This window comes from Podarcis bocagei, assembly GCF_964188305.1.
Source record: "Podarcis bocagei genome assembly, chromosome: 10".
In the NCBI taxonomy this organism is placed as follows: domain Eukaryota; kingdom Metazoa; phylum Chordata; class Lepidosauria; order Squamata; family Lacertidae; genus Podarcis; species Podarcis bocagei.
In genome coordinates this window covers 62,704,278-62,722,082 of record NC_138135.1, presented here as the reverse complement: position 1 = coordinate 62,722,082, position 17,805 = coordinate 62,704,278, and the positions used below count along the sequence as shown (strand labels likewise).

General features: G+C 41.4%; 1 protein-coding gene across 3 annotated transcripts in view; it reads left to right on the top strand.

Annotated features, from left to right (window-relative positions):
* GRM8 (glutamate metabotropic receptor 8) overlaps window positions 1-17,805 on the top strand; it is a 551,348-nt gene that overhangs the window by 272,889 nt on the left and 260,654 nt on the right. For all 3 annotated transcript variants that reach the window (XM_081211526.1, XM_081211524.1, XM_081211525.1), the window contains exons 4-6: window positions 5,923-6,058; window positions 9,019-9,173; window positions 11,768-11,905. In XM_081211526.1, the coding sequence (XP_081067652.1) occupies window positions 5,923-6,058; window positions 9,019-9,173; window positions 11,768-11,905 (429 nt within the window). The remainder of the gene's footprint in view (window positions 1-5,922; window positions 6,059-9,018; window positions 9,174-11,767; window positions 11,906-17,805) is intronic.

The window sequence follows — 17,805 nt, the reverse complement described above, 5'->3', positions numbered from 1 at the left end:
TCTTTCCCCAACTCTTTCCCCAATTCCTCATAATGAGTATATTAGCACTTTCCATACCTAACATCACATGAGTGGTCAAGCAGGACCCTTTTCTAAGCCATGGTCAATGGCCAGGAATGTGGGAAGTTTAATTCTGCAACACCTGGAAGACCACAGATTCCACACTCTTGCTTTAAAGGCAGTATTCAGTGCTACTACTCAGAACAGTGCACTACTCAGAACAGAGAGCCAGTGTGGTGTAGTGGTTAAGAGCGGTGGACTCGTAATCTGGTGAACTGGGTTGGATTCCCCGCTCCTCCACATGCAGCTGCTGGGTGACCTTAGGCCAGTCACACTTCTTTGAAGTCTCTCAGCCCCACTCACCTCACAGAGTGTTTGTTGTGGGGGAGGAAGGGAAAGGAGAACGTTAGCCGCTTTGAGACTCCTTAGGGTAGTGATAAAGAGGGATATCAAATCCAAACTCATATCCAAACAGATCCACTGAAGTCAATGGATGTGACTAATGTAGATTCAGTGGCTCTACTCTGAATAGATGACATCTTCATCTAGCTGACATAGACAACCCACTATTCCTTCCATTTCAGTCTCTTGATCCTATCTGCAATATGGTGTGATATTCTGAAAACGCATGAGAATAACTTCCAACATTTTAAGTATATACAAACGTTATTTTTTTCTGTCCTTATCCTCATCCCTAGGAAGCCAAAGGCTGAGAAAAGCTGACCTGTTGAAAGCCATACACTGATTCCCAAGCCCCAATTCCAAAAAAATAAAATAAAAAATGATCTAACATTCCTCTCTTCTTATGATTTCACTTTCCTATTGCCAGTCAGGCATAATAGATGTGTTTGTGGATTATGTTTGCAAACCCTGTTTAAATACGGTGCTTAATGTTTCCCTGTCATGTTATTTCCAGTGTTGATTGGCTCCTATAAATCAATATACAGCTCCTTGCTTCCAACGCGCAGGGTGGGTAGTGTACAGATAAAGAGATAAACCAATTGCTGCGTTTGTCAGGTAATAGCTTGCGGAATTTATTATGAATGCAGTGGGATAGCTGAAGTGCATTTTGATTTGTTTCTATTAGTGTCAAAGACATTCTTCAACACAGAGATGTGAAGATGCCCAGTGTAGTCATGATTGAATGAACTATTGTAATGATGGAAGTGGCATTTCTCTGGTGCCATTAAACTCTAGGAAAACAACCATTCAGATACTGCAGTGTGGTTTTTTTTCCCCCTCCCTCTTTCTTCATTCCTAGATAGCCATTCTTTCTGGATGGCAGAATGCAGTATATAATAGATAAGCATTTGTAACTTTTCAGGGTCTATTACATGCAAGGGGAATGGTTTTCTTAAAAGCCACTGCATGACTAGCAAGAGCTGAAAATTCTATTAGTGAAATTTATGAGGTAACATATTGTCCTTCCTTTGTCACTTTTCCTTAAGAATCAGTTTTCCTTCCTGTGCATGGATGATTTTAGGAGGTGACTGAAAGCTTAATGTTTATATATATATATATATAGAGAGAGAGAGAGAGAGAGAGAGAGAGAGAGAGAGAGAGAGTCAGTCTCAGGGAGCTCTGAATACTTGGGTAACAAAAAATAACAGTATATTTGTTCACTGTTTCCCAAAAAACCCGAAGCATACGTTGTCAGCTTTGAAGCCCCATTAATTCAAAAATAGCCGGCCTCTTTTTCTGATTGACTGTGTGTCAGAAAAGTGAGGTTGTTATTAACGTATTATTTAAATACATTCATGTCAATCTGTCTTTTAAAATGTATGACACCATGAAAGCCCACACGTCAAAGTTCCTGGAGGCTCTGGAAGAGTCAACAGCAAAAAGAAGTACAGCAGAATCCCAATGGGTCCGTAAGTCAGGGCCAGACAAAAACAACCAAGCCAACTTGGAGAGACTTTGGTGATAATCTAACATTATATTAGTAGGTGGAAAGTTAAAAAATGACACAAGAAATTACATGAAGACCAGTGACAAATAAAATGGAGGGTTGTCTTGCCATTGCCTGCTAGTGGAAGGCATGCATCTCCTGCATAAGTTCCCAGAGAGAATCATTCGCATTTCCTATACAGTGGTACCTCAGGTTAAGTACTTAATTCGTTCTGGAGGTCCGTTCTTAACCTGAAACTGTTTTTAACCTGAAGCACCACTTTAGCTAATGGGGCCTCCTGCTGCTGCCGCACCATAATTCAAAAGCATCCATTCCTCGGCGATCAGCCTTTTTTATGGTCCAGCTCTCACTTCCATACATCACTACGGGGAAAACCATAGCTTTAAATATACGGACCTTTGTTGGTAAGGTGATGTCTCTGCTTTTTAAGATGCTGTCTAGGTTTGTCATTGCTTTTCTCCCAAGAAGCAGGCGTCTTTTAATACTCAACGTATTTTGGAGCTGATTTCCTAATGTGGGGCAGTGGCATCAGTTTAATTAAGAAGGTATTCTTTCCACAACAAAAAATAACTTTGCCTTATTTTGACTGACCAAATTTGTATCTACATGCCCATTGATAGTCCTAGGCAGCTAGGATTTCCCTCCATCTTCATAATCTAGGCATTGTGTAGGTTCTTATTAACTCTTAATGGTTGTTCCCTACAAATTTAGCATGTCTTCCAAGGCAGTGTATTATTAGCTGCATGTTATTTTAAATTTCTTCATGCCCCATAATTTCTGAATTGCTAATTGAAGCTTAACTTTTATTTAATAGATTGCTGTTTGCCCCTGAATTGATTTAACTGTGGTGCAAATTGTGTTGCCTTGCAATATATTGAAATTATATTGCTCTTGCCTTTGTATGAAAAAGAAGTAAGCTGTAGGGCTGGAAAGCCACTTGAATTAGTAAGGAAAGAAAGGTGTGCATCAGCCAGGAAAGCTTTGGGTCATGTTCATAAATGCTGTTTTACTAGCTCATGCATTCTAGCTATCACAGTTCTTCTGTACTGTCAAATTCTACTTGATTCTTTTAGAAACGTTGCTGCTGTAAAATATTCACATTCCATCCTAACCAATATTTAGCACTGTTGGAATATATCAATCATGAAACAGCAACTATACTCAGTTCAAAGGCCTTCCTAGTCCAGCATCTTGTTCCGATAAAGACCAGATATATGCTTCCAGGAAGCTCAGAGCCATAGCCTGAATACCAAACCCTTCTGTGTTGTCTGCCTCCCAGCAAACTAGCATCCAGAGGTATCCTACCCTTGAACTTGAAAGGTCCATTTAGCTATTGTGCCTGACAAGTAGACACTGATAGATGCATATCCGTAAATTTGACTATCATCACATCTTGGGGGAGCAAAGGCTGAGTTATTTATGTGCGGAGAGATACGGTACTTCATTTTCTCTGTCCCATATTTGTTGCTACATATTGCTTTCCTCTTCCTGTATATGGAAGCTATGTCAAGATATCTTGTTGAGATGGGGCATTCTATCTGCCAACAGTATTCTGACTGCAGTTGCACCATCACTTTCTATCAGGGCCAGATTGAGGTTTCATGAGGCCCTAAGCTACTGAAGGTAATGGGGCCCTTCATGTGTCCAGCTATCCTTTGTCAACAACAAATTGTTGCTGTTTTTTGTGTTGAATATATGCTATATGGTAATTTATGGACCTAACAGGTATCTAAAGCCATTTGCACAAGCAGAATGTAGGCACCCTATATAGAGAAATGAGCAAACCAGTGATATTTTAGGGAGCAGTCTAGCAGGTGGGGCCCATTACTTATATCATAGAGCCTACACAACACAAAACACCGTTGCTGTATGTAGGTTTGATTTTATTTGTTTTTTATCTTATATTTTGGAAATGTACATCCAGGTTTTTTTCCTTTACATTTTTTGGGGGGGGCCCAAGAGAATGGGGCCCTAAGTTATAGCTTGCTTAGCTTATACATAAATCCGGTACTATAGAGGGCTTTCTATAGAGGGTTTTACTAAATAAATAAATAAATAACTGCCAATGTTACTGTCGGTCCCTTTCTGAAGAACCCTGGTATGAAATGTTCATTTTGCACTACCACTGTATACTTAAGGTAAAGGTAAAGGGACCACTGACCATTAGGTCCAGTTGTGGCCGACTCTGGGGTTGCGGCACTCATCTCACTTTATTGGCCAAGGGAGCTGGCATACGGTTTCTGGGTCATGTGGCCAGCATGACTAAGCCGCTTCTGGCAAACCAGAGCAGCGCACGGAAACGCCGTTTACCTTCCCGCTGGAGCGGTACCTATTTATCTACTTGCACTTGCACGATGTGCTTTCGAACTGCTAGGTTGGCAGGAGCAGGGACCAAGCAACAGGAGCTCACCCTGTCGCAGGGATTCGAACCGCCGACCTTCTGATCGGCAAGTCCTAGGCTCTGTGGTTTAACCCACAGTGCCACCTGCTTACTAGCTGTTGAATAAGGATGAAGTTCTGGCAACCCTGAATCTCCCTTGTGCTTGGGTACGAATCTGGTGCCCACCCCCCAGCATGAAATATAATGTCCTCACCATTTCAAATGTAATAAAAGTTTCTTCAGAGCATGTTGGGTTATATGGACAAAGACTACGGGTATCTGACAAAGTACACAGTAGCTTAAAACGCCATTAATAATTATGCTATTGTTACTATATTTATTTTTTATTACCACTGCTACAGTTTAGCTATACATTGCATTTCAGCCCAAAGGCCCCAATACTCAACTTTTTAAAACAAAACATAAAAATAGATCACAATAAAATGCCACAGATCAATCAGCAATCAAAAGACTGCAAGACAGCACAATCACAGCATTGGAAGGCAGTGAAAAATATCCCTAAACAAGAGGATTAAAGGGTACTCTCGTAAACCCTGCCCATCCTGCCCACAACCTCACAAGGCATAGTCTTGAAGTACCGCCTTTTCAAGAAGTTAAATGGCATTCCATTAACCCTAAGTATTACATTTGATAGAGGGCATATAGCTTTCCTAATAGGCACAACCAGATTTTGTAAGGAAAATGTGTGTATGCGTATAACATACTTCTGCTATTGGGCTTCTGCTGGTTCACCTGTGAGTAACATGGGAGTTTTACTGATGACCCAACACTGCTTTAATTAGATGTTTAAATAACGAAGGCAACTTAATTAAACTGCTGTGGTTAGCAACTGGAATAGATACGGCTGTGGTTCCCGGGAGAAGAATACACTTTCACTGTACCCACCACAATATTTCCAGTGAATTGAATTCTTACCATCATGCTTAGTCACAGTGTTCAAGGGAGATGCTGAATCTGCTAAACAAATGGCATTTTTCTATCATTGATGGGAGTCTTTGACAAAAGGGTAGAGGGAGGGAGAATGGATTTGGAGCATTTGCCACCATCTACAGTTTTGTTATGGGATGAAGGCGGCGCTGTGGGTTAAACCACAGAGCCTAGAATTTGCTGATCAGAAGGTCGGCGGTTTGAATCCCCGCAACGGGGTGAGCTCCCGTTGCTCGGTCCCAGCTCCTGCCAACCTTGCAGTTCGAAAGCACATCAAAGTGCAAGTAGATAAATAGGTACCGCTCCGGCAGGAAGGTAAATGGTGTTTCTGTGCGCTGCTCTGGTTCGCCAGAAGCGGCTTAGTCTTGCTGGCCACATGACCCGGATGGAAGCTGTACGCCGGCTCCCTCGGCCAGTAAAGCAAGATGAGCGCCGCAACCCCAGAGTCGGCCATGACTGGACCTAATGGTCAGGGGTCCCTTTACCTTTACAGTTTTGTTGGACGGCAGTGGGCGTATTGGAACTGCAAGACTGTGCTTCCAAAGTGAGTTTGGCTTGGCAGTTTCCTATGAAACCACTATGCTGTTTCTGTTGTGCACTGAATATGGTGATCATATGCTAACAATATTTTCGAGCTTGTCACCAATCAGCTTGCTTTTTTTTAATTCCCCCCCTCCCTGCCTAGGTGGTGTCTGCATTGCTCAGTCTCTAAAAATCCCCCGTGAGCCAAGACCAGGAGAATTTGACAAGATCATCAAACGCTTGATGGAGACTCCAAATGCTCGTGCGGTGATCATGTTTGCAAATGAGGATGATATCAGGTGCTTACTTCTTTCTCTATTTCTGTCTTGCACAGGATGGGCAACTTGCTGCTGAAAGTCATATTTTTAGTCACCCATGCTGCTTGCCTTAAATGGCTTGAGGCTTGACATCAAGACAGATATGCTTGCAACCTTCAGATCTGTGGGGAGAGGGATGTTGCAATTTTATAGTGCATTGTGGACCCCTGCGTTACTAACAACTTCAGGTTGACAAGAATGACAAATTGGTAGCTCCTAACATATAGAATTAGTCGAAATATATAACTAAAATTGTCCAGTAGCACCTTAGAGACCAACTAAGTTTGTTCTGGGTATAAGTTTTCGTGTGCATGCACACTTCAGATATAGAATTAGATGAGCTTTCCTTTGATTACCGTATTTTTTTGCTCTATAAGGCACACCAGACCACAAGACGCACCTAGTTTTTGGAGGAGGAAAACAAGAAAAAATATATTCTGAATCTCAGAAGCCAGAACAGCAAGAGGGATCGCTGCGCAGTGAAAGCAGCAATCCCTCTTGCTGTTCTGGTTCTGGGATAGCTGCGCAGCCTGCATTCGCTTCATAAGACGCACACACATTTCCCATTACTTTTTAGGAGGGAAAAAGTGAGTCTTATAGAGCAAAAAATATAGTAACTTGGACATTAGTCAAGTGTGTGTGTGTGTGTGTGTGTGTGTGTGTGTGTGTTTTGGAGGGTAGCAAAATCAGAAAAAAACATGGACCAGTTTTCTGAGCCAGTTTAATAACTTGGAAAAAATGGACCCATGATGTTGCTATTTCCTAAAATCAACCCCACCAATCTCCAGCCATCCAAATACTGTGCATTCACTTGGCTTGCATTCAAGCAGGGGTGAAAACGATGTGAACAACAGCAGCAGAGCTTGAGGAGGAGAAAGACATGTGTGCCTCTTTCCTCCCTTTCTCTTTGTCTCAGTGACGTGCTGGATAATGGTCAAAAAGCCCATGGGAGCATGGAAGAGCTCTTGTGGAAGCCAACTATCACATCAGTGTGACACAGAAAGATGGATGGAAGGGGGAAACCTTCATTCTCCCCACCCCAGGCTGAAAGAAAATTCAAGAGATGGCATGGGTTTTATTGATTTAAATATCATAAAATAGGGGACCTGCTGGTCAAATGAACCAAATTGATCCAATCCAACAAATTGCATTTCAATGGGTAGGCAGGCAAAAACTTTGTCAGACTCTTATAGAGAAATCACTCTCTTCCACACATACCAGATCCATGGCATGTGCTACAGCCTTAAGATGTGGCTCCTCAGCTAAGGATCCAGAAAGAAAAACCCCTTCATTGTCAGATAAACCTTCATTTGGTCCCCACATGCATACCCAGGCCTAGTTCTTCAGTGTACACCCAAATGTGCATGCCATGTTTCACATGTTGCCCCAAGCTCTACAGACATAATGCACCCACAGATGATTGAAGGGTGCCCCAACCCAATAAAATAAAGGTAAAGGACCCCTGGACAGTTAAGTCCAGTTAAAGGCGACTATGGGGTTGCACCACTCATCTCGCTTTCAGGCCGAGGGAGCCGGCGTTTATCCACAGACAGCTTTCCGGGTCATGTGGCCAGCAGGACTAAACAGCTTCTTGCGCAGTGGAACACCGGGACAGAAACCAGGGCACATGAAAATGCTGTTTACTTTCCAGCCACAGCAGTACCTATTTATCTACTCGCACTGGCGTGTTTCCGAACTACTAGGTTGGCAGGAGCTGGGATAGAGCAACGGGAGCTCACTTTGTTGTGGGGATTCAAACCGCCAACCTTCTGATTGGCAAGCCCAAGACGCTCAGTGGTTTAGACCACAGTGCCACCCCAACCCAATATTGCCTCAGTCAACCTAGAGTTTTTTTTCTCCTCCTGCTTCCTCACCTGCCCAAACTCAATGCCAAATTGGCAAGCAAAGTCACGCCTCTCTCTAAATGCCAATTAAATATTCCCAACAGGGTGGAGTAAGTTAAAAAAGGAGAGATTTTAAAGTTGAGTGGCCACCCAAAATTTCTCACTCAACCCTGTGAAACTAGCAGCTAGCCTATATCTCAACCTGCATAAAGGGAGAAGGGCATTTCAAATCTGGAGAGAGTAAGGCAGGCCTAGGCAAACTCGGCCCTCCAGATGTTTTGTGACTACAACTCCCATCATCCCTAGCTAACAGAACCAGTGGTCATTGATAATGGGAATTGTATTCCCAAAACATCTTGAGGACCGCATTTGCCTATGCCTGGAGTAAGGTTTACGGGAGGCACCGCTTTAACTACTCATTCCCAAACATCATTCTATTGGCCAGTTGTGGGCATGTGACCAACTCCCTCCCCACTTCCTTATTGGAGCAGCAGTGATCTCATGGTTCTTTCTCTCAGAAGGGGTGGAAGAAAACACATCCCCACCAAATTGCAGGAGCAACATTGTCTCCCCTACCCACTGCTTCTACTTCTGCTCCTAGCACTGTTGCTCCTAGCACATTGCTTGACAAGTGAGTAAAGCAAAGGGATGAACATGTTTTGGGCGTAAGGATTGCAGGGATTGCTTTGGGGTGACAGCAAGTATTAGCAGGAGTAAACAGGGTGGAAGCCAGGAATTCTACTGTGGCTCAGATTTTTATCCAAGCCAGAGAAGCATATGGAGATTTTGAAAACTCAACTCTCATTTAAAGTGGACTTATATGAGCCTTAAGAGTTTTGTCTCTGATCTGAACTTGGCACCCCAAGTAACCTGGGGTTGTGAAAAAGAAAAAGAAAAGAATATTGAAGAAGCATGAAAGCAAGGTTAAAGGCAAATTTTACCATGTACAGGATTGAATTTTCAGGGGGAATACTTGGTTCTATCAGAAAGAATGCTTGATGAACAGGATAAAAGCAACCACTTTTGCAATTGCCTTATGCATAACCATTTTCAGTGTCAATTTTAAAAGAATGACTTCTTCTGTTTACTTACTTGCAGGAGAATATTAGAAGCAGCAAAGAAAACCAATCAAACTGGACATTTTCTTTGGATAGGCTCAGACAGCTGGGGGTCTAAGATTGCACCTGTCTATCAGCAAGAGGAGATTGCAGAAGGCGCAGTCACCATTTTGCCCAAAAGAGCTTCCATCGATGGTAAGACAATCCCATCAACTCTGGTCTATGGAGTCCCTAAAAGACAATTTAGAGATCTCCTTGAGCTCAGTGCAGCAGGGAGTTAAAACTCCTTTATGGTATACTGATGGTAAGACTGAGAGAGACTTTTACTTACTTGTGCACTGTTTTTCCTTCAGCGGCATTATCCCTTGGTTCCCTTATGTATAATTACTGAGCCAAATAGTTTTTCAGACCAGTAGTGTGAATCAGTCAATGTAGATTTCATTGCACTTCCAATGCAACCTCTGCAAAATACAAAGAAATTTCATTCTACAACTAGCTGTATTTGTAAATTTTGTTTCCCACAGGCTGTATGTGATATATGCCCAGTTTCCCCCCACCATTCACATCACCTTCTTGCAATGTCAGCCGTAACTCTTTTTGTGCTCTTTCACCACCCTCCAGGCCAATTTCCATGTGTTATCTGATGAGCCTGTTGCTTATGGCCAGGAAGCAGACTATATCATCCTATTTACTTGCAGAATCTAAAATGGTGCTATAACGGGCAGAAGTCCTGTAACCGATCTAAAAGCAAGAGTTGCAAAGAACATGTCTTTTAATACCTTTGGAGTAGACAAGGATATTTTCTGTAGGGTAGCCACATGGACTGAAGCTCTTCAAATGGATTTCATATGGGGACAGATCAAAGTTCTGTCACAGAATAAATGCTTTAGTTGTAAAAGATCCCATGTTTAATCTTGGGCACATCTAGTTAAGAAAAGGGATTGTGTTGCATGTGATGGAAAGTGTCTCTGGTGAGACCTTGCAGTGGCACTGTTAGTCAGTTTACATCAGGAGTGGCTAATATGTGGCTCTCTAGATGTTGGTGAACTACAGTTCCCATCACTCCAGCCAGTTTATTGGCTCCAGTCTATTACTGCTTCCAGCATCTGTATCCCGTCACCTGATTACAATGATGGGGAGAAATAGAGCTTTGGTGTCATCAGCAAATCATTAACACCGTGCTCCAAACCCCCATTGACCTGCCATAGGCTGAGCAGAAGTCCCCTAATGCTCTTTATAGAACTGGCCTTGGAGGTAGGCATGAAGCTACCATACTCCCTTGTCCCCAACTCCCAAATTCAGTCCAGCAGGACAACATGGTGGAGCATATGAAAAGCCAATGAGAGATCAAGCGGAATCAAGGTTACACTCCCCCAGTTCTTCTTCCAACAGAGATCATCCATCAGGTTGACCAAGATTGCCTCAATGCAAAAACCAAGCCTGAAGCTAGATTTAAATAGATCTAGGTAAAGGTAAAGGGACCCCTGACCATTAGGTCCAGTCGTGACCGACTCTGGGGTTGCGGTGCTCATCTTGCTTTATTGGCCAAGGGAGCTGGTGTACAGCTTCTGGGACATGTGGCCAGCATGACAAAGCTGCTTCTGGCAAACCAGAGCAGTGCACGGAAACGCCGTTTACCTTCCCGCTGGAGCGGTACCTATTTATCTACTTGCACTTTGATGTGCTTTCGAACTGCTAGGTTGGCAGGAGCAGGGACCGAGCAAGGGGAGCTCATCCCATCACGGGGATTTGACTCACCGACCTTCTGATCAGCAAGTCCTAGGCTCTGTGGTTTAACCCACAGCGCCACCCGCGTCCCTTAAATAGATCTAGGTAACGTGTATTCTCCAAGAATGCATGGAAGTCAACAGCCACCACCCTCTTAAGGACCTTGTCCAAAAAGGTGGCATTTATTACTTTGGTCGGTAACCCTTCCGGAAAGGCATTAAGGCGTAACAACTTATGAATGTTCCCCAGATCAGGGATGCTGGTTTTTTAAAGAAATTATTCTTATTCTTAATCATAATAACAATGATGATAACAGTAAATATTAAAAAGTTATTATTTATAATACTTATGTTCATGGGCTACATGAATATGCACCACGGAAGCTAAATGCAACTTAGGTTTTTCTGATCTTCACCAATCCAGACTTTAGGCTAGAATCCTGAGCATACTTACTTAAGGAGTAAGACTCATTTTACTCAGTGGAAATTACTTCTGAAAAAAACATGTACAGTGGTACCTTGGTTCTCAAACTTAATCCGTTCCGGAAGTCCATTCCAAAACCAAAGCGTTCCAGAACCAAGGCTCGCTTTCCCATAGAAAGTAATGCAAAACGGGTTAATCCATTCCAGACTTTTAAAAACAACCCCTAAAACAACAATTTAACATCAATTTTACTATCTAACAAGACCATTGATCCATAAAAGGAAAGCAAGAATCAATGTACTGTACTATAAAATAAATAAATAGCTGACAACCGCATCGGAAATTCGGCTTTCTGAAAAACGTTCCAAAACCAGAACACTTACTTCTGGGTTTTCAGTGTTTGAGAACTATAGCGTTTGAGTACCAAGGCATTTGAGAACCAAGGTACCACTGTGTAGGATTTTCTTTGCCTGACATACAATAGTTTTTTAAAAAGGGATTTAGGTATTTATTAAAATATTTTACGTGATATACGTATGTGAGTTTCTATACAATTCAAAGCAAGCATTTCACTTTACATAGTAAGATGTAATTTTAATGCTTGTTTTTTTTGGTGTGTGTGTCTGTTTTCATCATAGGTTTTGATAGATATTTTAGAAGCCGAACTCTAGCAAATAACAGAAGGAATGTGTGGTTTGCAGAATTCTGGGAAGAAAACTTTGGATGCAAGTTGGGTTCTCATGGAAAGAGGAACAGCAATATAAAGAAATGCACAGGTAACTTTATGAATAGTCTTTGCTGCCTCTCTTGAGAGGACTTTGTTAAGAAATTGAAATTTGTTGAGCAGTTGAATAATTCCCCAGGTCAGAACACAACTATTCTTCATCTGAATCATGCAGTCTCACTCATATATTGGTAAGATTTTTTTTAAAGATCCATTGACTGCTAATTAGATTTATAGAAGCAATTTGTGACTGATTTCATCATGTAGCCCTATCTTGGAGTTCATTTCCAGTATAGCTCAATCTCAAACTGTTGCCTGTAGTTGGTTATATATTTTTCCTAATTAGTTATATAGGGTAGATGGATTGGATGTGATTGTGGTCAACCAAAATATGTGAGTGAAATATTTTACTAACATTTCAGTCAAATCTTTTTCCTGTGATGATTAAGTACAACCTATGGCCAAAGGTATATCGCCACTTTTCTTTTTGGGCATTTCCTTTTGGGAACTTCTGCAGTGAAATATCTGTCAATACAAATAAAATTTAGCATCTAGGATTTAATATATATATATAAGGAATGTACTGATATGCAGGATTCATATGTGAGATTGAATTGCTTTAACTGGAAGTTTAATCAATCAAGTTTTTCTTTGATGATTAATGTGTTTCCAAGTTTAATTATTGATAGTGTTGAAGTTATTTTGTTTTGTTGCTGTGATATGGAGTGAAATAGAAAATATCGAAGATGCTTTGACCTTCTAGAACTAAGTGATAAATGGTAATATGCATATTTATATTGTCAATTTATTGATTAATAGCTTAAGAAGTATGTGGCTAATCAATAAAAACTTAATCACTTGCCAGTCTTAGTAAACTGTAATGTGTTGGAGTACATTTTCAGTAGATAAAATACTGGAGAACTACACATATTTGTAGCGGAAGATGTAAAGTGAGAGACTAGCATAAGAGCTAACTAGAATGCATGTTTTCATTTAGAATTATGTACGTTTGAGGACTAAGCTAAATATTGGTTTGCTTCTAGCTAATCAGTTGTATGCATATCAGTCACACTTCATTGTCTCAAGCATAATATATGATTTCCTTTTGTGAAAAATTTGAACCAGATTGTGTAGGTGGTACAGAAGGTTCAACTCCATTAAGATCAAGTCTGAGTTACTCACCTAACGCTGACCCGAATGACTTACTTTACGCTTTGGTTTAAATTTTTGAGCACAGAGATGCTCTCATTGAAACATCACCTAAAATGTTAATTAAAATTATTCCTTCATGCATATCCTTTTACTGAGAGGGAAGCAGCTTTATCTTTCTGTATGGTTAGCATTTTGTTTTAACTATTCTGCAAACCTAATCAGCCTTTAAATGCCTATAATGACTAACTGCAGCGTTAAAAATAGAGATGGAGACGAGATTCCATGAGCCATCTACAGCAAGTTCAGATTTGCCTCATTTGTGCAGGTCTTGAACAAGCCATAATATTTGTTTTATTGAGAGACATTTATGGTGCTTTATAATAGATATAAAATCTATATTTGATGGATAAGAACTGCTTAATTCAGTTATCTGTTTTGGGTTCCCCTCTTAGGGATTTTTTTTTTGAGGTTAAACAATTAGAACGAACTATCTATGCACTGATCAGTCACCTGCAAATGGTTCCTAACATTCGAATAAGCTTCGATGAGAGTTTATATCATAAAACATGGCTTTAAAACATGGTTTTCGTACTTTGAATCCAATCATATTAACATATCAATATATACCCACACTTCTGAACCTTTGTAGCAGGGTCATAAATCTGATAGAAATGAATAAAGGATTTCCCCAGGATCAAAAGCCCTTGAGCTCATGAAAGGGCACCAATTGGATATATCATTTATTTCGAATCTTGGTCTAAGTTGATAAACCATCGTCCCGGTCAAATTTGATTGTGTGGTTTCAGCCACTTTAGATTACAGCTAAAAGCTTTCTGGTTGGTATTCAGCTTCTCCTCTGAATATTGATAGGCATGTAGAAATGGCCCTGTATTCCAGAGATGTCTCCTTCCTCTCTCTGTCCACATTGCATAAGCCGTCTTCAGTGGCACTCAGATAAAATTCCCTCAGGCAGCCTGAATCCTCAGGAAAACTATGGAAAAGTCACCCAAATTGAAAATCTCACCCTCTTGGTCCTTTGCTGTGGATACAATGTTATGAACCTTAGTCTACAGGCTGTTTTGAGACTTTAACCTTTGTATCCCTCTTGTCCCTGAAGAAGTTCATGCAGTGTTCTAAGAGTCAGAATTTTCCATGTAAGGAAAACTAGTGCTCCTGATACCACACCACACAGCAGTGCATGTAGGAATAGGTGAAAGCACCACTTAGCTGCTGCTGCTGCTGCTTATGATAAGTGGTAGTGAATGCTGGGGGACTATATCCTTGCTGTTGCTGGGGGAACTAGAGAAGTCTTCTAAGGAGCATATTTCTTAAAAGAAGCAATGTAAGGAAGATTTTTCAGCATGACTCCATGGTATGGATGTATGAAGCACATAGAGTGCAAGGTATGGTAGGTACCTATATATAAAAAAGAAAAAAGGTAAAGGACCCCTGGACGGTTAAGTCCAGTCAAAGGCGACTATGGGTTTGCGGTGATAATAATAATAATAATAATAATAATAATAATAATAATAATAATAATAATTTATACCGCGCCCATCTGGCTGGGGTTCCCCAGCCACTCTGGGAAGCCTCCAACAAAATATTAAAATACAGTAATGCATCAAACATTAAAAGCTTCCCTAAACAGGGCTGCCTGCAGATGTCTTCTAAAAGTCTGGTAGTTGTTGTTCTCTTTGATATCTTGCTTTCAGGCTGAGGGAGCCGGCGTTTGTCCACAGATAGCTTTTTGGGTCATGTGGCCACCATGACTAAACCGCTTCTGGCACATGATGGAAACCAGAGTGCACAGAAACACTGTTTTCCTTCCTGCCACAGCGGCACCTATTTATCTACTTGCACTGGTATGCTTTCGAACTGCTAAGTTAGCAGGAGCTGGGACAGAGCAACAGGAGCTCACCCTGTCGTGGGGATTTGAACTGCAGACCTTCCAATTGACAAGCCCAAGAGGCTCAGTGGCTTAGACCACAGCGCCACCTGCGTCCCTAGATACCTGTACACAACACTTATGAGATCCATCTTGTGTGGCTAGATTATGTGGATGAACCCCACACTTTCTGAGATATGTACAAATTTGCTCTGCATCGAACGTCATTCTCTACATGCAAAGCGGCAAACTGGACTGAGGGCTGTAAACGATTTCTAATTACCAGCAGTAACTGAATGGAGATGTTCTTTGTGTTTTCTGTGTTTAGCTATCTCAGCTTTTGCTATATTGGACACTGAAGGGTTTCAGGGCAGTAATGGATTGAATTAATCTTCCCTGCCTTATTCTTATCTTGGCATCATCTCAGAATATTTATAACTTGTGTTTGATAAACTCAGCTAAAGCAAGGAGGTCCACACTGCTGGATGTAACATTAAATCAACCCACTGTCATCAAAGCATTTTCTTAAGTAATATATGGGGGGGGTGTCTAGAACACTTAACTCTGCCTTTTAGACCACTGATCATATCTCAGGAGGCGATAGTAGAAAAAGAGCCATATGCATTTACTGTGTGATAGTTTAGATCATCATTTCCCCCCAAGCACCCAGATCTTGACTGGTTTGCAGGTTGTAGACACTTAGGTCCAAGGGGTGGTGGGCAGGCATTAGAGGGAGAAACTGGTGTGTCCATCGGCAACAGAAGTTACAAGGCAGGCAGCAGATTTGTATTAGCAGAGGCATAGAACCCAAATCCTGGACCATAAAGAAGGATGATCACCAAAGTATATGCTTTTGAATTATGGTGCTGGAGGAGACACTTGAGAATCCCATGGACTGCAAGAAGATCAAACCTCTCCATTCTTAAGGAAATCAGCCCTGAGTGCTCACTGGAAGTACAGATCCTGAAGCTGAGGCTCCAATACTTTGGCCACCTCATGAGAAGAGAAGACTCCCTGGAAAAGACCCTGATGTTGGAAAAGATGGAGGGCACAAGGAGAAGGGGACGACAGAGGATGAGATGGTTGGACAGTGTTCTCGAAGCTACCAGCATGAGTTTGACCAAACTGCGGGAGGCAGTGGAAGACAGGAGTGCCTGGCGTGCTCTGGTCCATGGGGTCACGAAGAGTCAGACACGACTAAACGTCTAAACAACAACAACAAAGCACCAAAATCACAAGTAATAAGCCCCATTCAGGTCTTATGTTAAAACTCTAGCACTCTTATCATTACAAAATGACTTACGTGATGTATAGTCTCTTCTGCATTTAATTTCACACCGGAATAGTTGCTTAAACGATGGTGACATGGCAGACAAAGAAAGTAAAGACACCCCCCATACCTTTGTGATTATTTTGCTGTCTATTGATGGTGTATTTTGCTGCTGGAGCTTTTGCTGCTGCTTGTTTTATAGGATATAATGTGGATTTTATTATAATACATTGTTCTTTTTTATTTTATGCCATGCTTTATGTTTTTAAATTTGGTAAGCCACTTGGAGACTCCTTGTGTGCCAACGGAGCCATTAATACAGCTGCTGCTGCAAATACAATGCAGAGGGGACGTCATGGGGTTGTGCCAAAGGAAGTAGTCATGGTACTGAATTTTTAGAAGGTGGTGATATATAAATGTAACTAGATCATCTTATTTTGAATAGCCACTCATTCCCTCATTCCTCCCCCCCCAAAAAAACACCACAACTTATCCAATGGTGACAGGACCACATAAGTATCCCCCCTAAAGATGGCTTTGTTTTTTTTTTTAAAATAAAGTATTTAAATAAATAAATTTAAATAAAGTTGGAAACTGTAAGCCTTAGCAGGGCTAATCACCTTTTGGTTCACACTCTGCTTCCTGTTCTACCTACCACTTTGGAGGCAAAGTCACATGCAAGTCACCGATGCTTGCAAAGATTTTCTGAATAATAATAATAATAATAATAATAATAATAATAATAATAATTTATTAATTTATTATTTATACCCTGTCCATCTGACTGGGTTGCCCCAGTCAACCTGTGCAACTTCCAACATACAATAAAACATTAGCATTAAAAAGATTCACTATACAGGGCTGCTTTCAGTTGTCATCTAAAGGTTATGTAGTTACTCATCTCCTTGACATCTGATGGGAGGGCGTTCCACAGAGTGGGTGCCACTACCAAGAAGGCCCTCTGTTTTCCCATTTTGGTGAGAAAACCCACAATTCTGTTTTGGGAAAGAATACTCGGTTCCTATGAAGTAGACATTCAAGCTAAGACAAAACACAACTTCCATGTCGCCCATCTTCTTCTTTTGGTTTCTTCTTCTAATAAGAAAAATGCAATGAGAAGAAAGCAAAACATTTCAATTAACTATGTTGTATTTGTTCTATTTGTATTCACCGCGGGGAATCTGAGCCTCTGATTCCATCAGCAAACCCATCCCTTTTAGATTTGTAGCTTTCCCCCCACCACTATGTGATGAGTCATGCCTCAGTTCATGGGTGCTAGGAAGGCAGTTTATCTTCCCAGCTTAACAGTAATGCACTTACTCTGACAGAAGCTGCAGCCTGAATCCTATCAACCCCAGATCTATATGCTCACTTACAAAAGCAGAAGACACTTACTTTTGAAGTTGTTTGGAGCACTGTGAGTAAAGTCTAATTATACGGAGGTGGGAAACCTGTGTCTGTGCATACTGTTCCAGGTTCAGATGTCTGAATGCTGCTCCAGGCCAAAAGCCATAGGGATCAGGGGCCAGGTCTTCTTCCTGGCAAGTTTTCTATGCTTAGGGTCTTTGTGGGTGGTTGCGAAGGCCGGGGACAGTAGTCTGTCAAGCACAGTATGAAAATACAACACCTCAAGCGCAGGTGTCAA